At 42.8% G+C, this 4112-nt stretch overlaps 1 protein-coding gene across 1 annotated transcript; it reads left to right on the top strand.

Moving 5' to 3' along the window:
* Positions 1-160: 160 nt before the first annotated feature.
* caap1 (caspase activity and apoptosis inhibitor 1) lies at positions 161-2876 on the top strand. Its single transcript, XM_005750384.2, has 6 exons — positions 161-375; positions 1128-1319; positions 1724-1808; positions 1907-1964; positions 2042-2109; positions 2226-2876. Exons 1-6 carry the CDS (start codon positions 271-273, stop codon positions 2690-2692), a joined length of 975 nt encoding a protein of 324 aa, XP_005750441.1. The 5' UTR covers positions 161-270; the 3' UTR covers positions 2693-2876.
* Positions 2877-4112: the final 1236 nt, after the last annotated feature.

The following is a 4112-nucleotide window of genomic DNA, read 5'->3' as shown; positions in this document are numbered from 1 at the left end:
AAATTTCAAAAGCATCGTATTTCACCTTTTACATGAATTCTCCATTCTTTTACCATCAGCTAAGCCTGTGGCATAAACAAACCAGTCTCAGTGAGTGACATCACTGAGAGCCACGAGCTGGAACCGCTCCTGTCCGGTAGGTGGCGATAAATGCCACAGATAAGACGCAAAGAAGAAGCTGTCGCTCGCTTATGACGTGTGTTTCCCGCGACCTTTAGCTTCGGCGGTTGTAGTGGTTTTCAGTGGAGGACTAATTTGAGTGGGTTTAAAATGCTCAAAAAGAAATCAAGCACCAGTGAGAAGAAAAGGAAGCACTTTCAGTCCGAGGAGCGACATGACAGCGGTAAACGCAGGAGTACGGGGCCCGGTTTAGAGGTGAGGCTTTCGGGACTAGCGCCTTGCTAAACTCCATAGAAAAGAAGTTCAGGAGTATAACAGCCACAAATATATGTGAATACGTTTAGGGTAAATGTGAGGGTAAATTAAATTGTGTTTAAAATTTACGTACTGGTTTTAAATGATTGAAAAGTTGACGCATTTGGCGTTTTGTGTACCTCGAGTGTCTCTCGATTATTATTGTTATTATTGCGTTAATGTTATGTTTGCATCGTCACAACAACTTTATTTTAGCGTTAAAGCCTCACTGTTGGTTTGGTGCTCTCTGAGGGAAAACCATCGTCTTACTGCTTTATAAATACTTTGATTAAGTCGCACTGAATGAATTGTTTGCTCTGCTTATTCACTGCAGTGTCTAAATACAATAAAAGGAAAGTCTTAATTTGTCTTTTTTAAATTTTTTTTTTTTAGTGTAGTTAACTTATTGTTTTAGCTAACAAGAACCAATTAAAGGATTTCAGCCACTAGGCAGCAGTAAAATTTGCTTTGGATGAATTTTAATGATCCCTTTAAATGCAAACTGTGCTGCTGGATTTCATGCTGTTACACTATTTAATTAACTGAGTGTATCTTCTCTTTAACAAAAAAAAAATTAATGAAAACAGCCTGAGTCACAACATTGTGTTCAAATTATTTGTTTCCTAATCGTGGAGACTGTATTTAAGTTTGCAGAGCATATTCTGTGTATACGAGTGCAGCTGCGTGTTTTAGTTTGTCTTCCCAACTTAAAGGAATCCAAGGACGAACTTGCTGATCCTGAGCTTGACAAGATTGGCAGTGACATTGAGGAAGGGGGACTGGACCTCAGCCTGGCCTTCCAGCCCATCACAGCTTACGTCGGTGACAAGCGGGAGATGCTGGAGCAGTGCTTCCATGTGCTGGGGGAGAAGAAGCTACGGAAGATGCTTCCTGATGAACTCAAGGTGATTTGATCAAAAAAGCTTTCGTTGTCGGTTATCTGCAAAACTCAACATCTTATTGTGACTCTGGACTGATTGGACCACTTGCATCAAGCACTTGTGTGTTTCTTTAATAAATTATAATTAATACCCAAAGAATATTTTTGCCCAGATTCTTGCCAAACTTTCTGTCTGCCCTACAGTAGACCCTGAGTTTAACATTTAATTTGTGTTTGTGTTTTGTGAAGTGGTGGCACACATCACTGGTTTTCATTTCCAAACAGCTGGACTTTACCTGCTATTTTTAAATATTTGTTGCCAAGTCGCTGGTATGACTTTTCCTCTTTATCTGAAAATAAAAAGAGCTGATTAGTTCTCATGAAGACGGGAGTATCTGAGATACGTTTTAAAGATGTTGTCGTTTACAGGAATGCAGTGTAGAGGAAATCAAAACGCTGTGTTGGGAGCAGCTGGAACCCATCACGGAGAAAAATCTCATTCAGATCTTAGCAGGTAAGACTGAAGCATGTTTCTATTTTATAAAAAAAAAAAAACATTTTGAAACTTCTGCAAAACATTTAATTTCACATAAAATGTGTCGTTGTGTTAAGGGGAGGAAGTGACCGCCGGGAATGACAATGAAAACTCTGAAGAGTCTTTGGAAAGCCAGTGAGTGAAACAGTTAATCAGAGAACAACTACGCTGTGACTGTTTTTATTTCACATGTTTATTTTTCCCCCGCCAAGGCAAGACAGTATTGTAGACTCTACATCGTGCCTCAAGGAAACTGCAAAAAGCGAGGACCCAAAGCAAGGTAATTAATATGTAATGACTACAAAGAACATCCCCGAGGCGTTTATAGACTTCAAAGGCAGAAGGAGGCCGTAAAGGGACGTTTCACATTTTAAATGACTGTAATTTTCTTCGCAGAGGGTGGCGGCTCTGGTGAAGAGAGCGACGTCCTCAGCATAAACGCAGACACTTACGACAGCGACATAGAAGGACCCAAAGAGGAGCAGACCGTTAAAGAGGAGCAGACTGCGGCAGTGAAGGAGGGAGACGACGACGATGACGACAGCAGGCTGTGCACTGACCCGGCTGCAAAGCCGGAGCCGGCAAATCCAGAGCCGAAGAAAGACATTCAAAGCGACATAGACAAGAGCGTGAGCGAGATCTTGGCGTGCTCCTCCACCCCCATCAAAGACGCGGCCAAAGAACAGAGCACACCGCTGCAGTCCCCGGATGTCAGCGGACCCGTTTCTAGCGGCGACCCGGCCGTTTGTAAGCCGTCGATTCAGCAGCTGGAGCTGCTGGAGCTGGAAATGAGAGCAAGAGCCATAAAGGCTCTAATGAAAGCAAGTAACGGGAAAACCCCTCATGTAACACCAAACACGTAGCGTGTCTTTTACTTGAATGGTTAATGCTCTCAAAACAATTCAGTTTGCACATCCTGTCTTGTTTGTAGAGGGTACAGCTCAAACCATGATGCGTTTGTTTTGCTCCACATTGGAATGATTTCTAGATGGTGTTTAATTGTGTTTTTGCATTAAACAAAGACCCCTCCTCCTGCGTGGGATTGGATATCACTTTTCCAAATGTGTTTCTCCCATCGAGCACTAGATGGCAGTGTTACTCTGTCAGAGCACATCCGCAGGGCTGTGTCTAATCTGCGAGAGGACAGCAAGGGCATGTTTATAGGCTCACATTACACTGAAAGTGGTCTCGGGTACCAGTCAGAGTCAGGTTTTCTTAATAATGATGTCACTTGGAAACGCAGCTGTCCTCGAGTCAGCCTTGGAGGATGTGAGAGGATCAGAAAAGTGTGTTACTTCATAGGTTTGTAAGGCAGAGCAGGTGATTGCAGTGCTGTTTGTATCTTGTAGACACTTGAAGCCTTTCTTCACCCAACACCTGTTTGACTTGTTAAACTGAAAGCGTGCACAGGAATACAAAATCCCGCTATACTCTGCTCTGCCCGCCCGATAAGGAACCGAAAAGCCTTCAAGTGGTCATAAACTACCCACTGGCTCAAAAATGACACGAGTGCATGATATGATTAGACAGCTACCCACTCACTCCTGTAGATCAAAACAAAGACCCTGCCAGCTGTCCCACCAGGATAACTTTAAATTAAATTCTGCTTCTCGTGCTTTTGTCAGTCAGCGAGAATTAATAGCGTCTGTTAGCCTAACAGGGCAGTTTCTTTTGCTCTGATTTATTCTAAAGCTTTGCTCCAGCATAAACTGTGTGGTTGCTGCATGTATGTGTGTGTCCGTGTGCACACAATTACATGCAGATGAAGAGAAGAAAGGCTTTCTATCCCACTACCCCAAAGGAGACAATGAAATGTGCGATAAGAAGCCAGTTGCCTCCAGGTATTTGCATTTAAAAGGGTTATTTCATGGAAGAGGTGAGGGCGGGAGGGTTAAACGTGTCGTTCTCTGTGAATTTATGTGCAGGTATCTCCGCGCTCGCTGATGATGTGAAGAGGGAACGAAAATGTCCACTTTAGTAAAAAAAAAAAAGATACAAAGATTGTAAAGTGCTTGTAGCGTCTATGATGGGCGAGTATTTGTCGGCGTCATTTACTGCTATTAGAATGCCAATTACGATTTGGTGTGTGCCATTAAATGGCTTTTTAAGCAGACCTCAAAAATGAGTAGGCTGGAAAATGGGATTGATGGAGGTGAGACGATACTGTTTTGTTGAAGGAGTGCTTTGTGAATTCGAATGAACCTAATGAACCGTGTTAAAATATTGAAGCGTGATGGTTCTGTGAATGGCGCTATTATCAAAGTCAAACACAAGGTCGCGCAG

The sequence above is a fragment of the Pundamilia nyererei genome, unplaced genomic scaffold (assembly GCF_000239375.1).
Source record: "Pundamilia nyererei isolate P.nyererei 1_Seehausen unplaced genomic scaffold, PunNye1.0 scaffold00271, whole genome shotgun sequence".
NCBI lineage: Eukaryota > Metazoa > Chordata > Actinopteri > Cichliformes > Cichlidae > Pundamilia > Pundamilia nyererei.
Note: the sequence above shows the minus strand (reverse complement) of the source record. Positions and strands in the feature narration are given on the sequence as shown.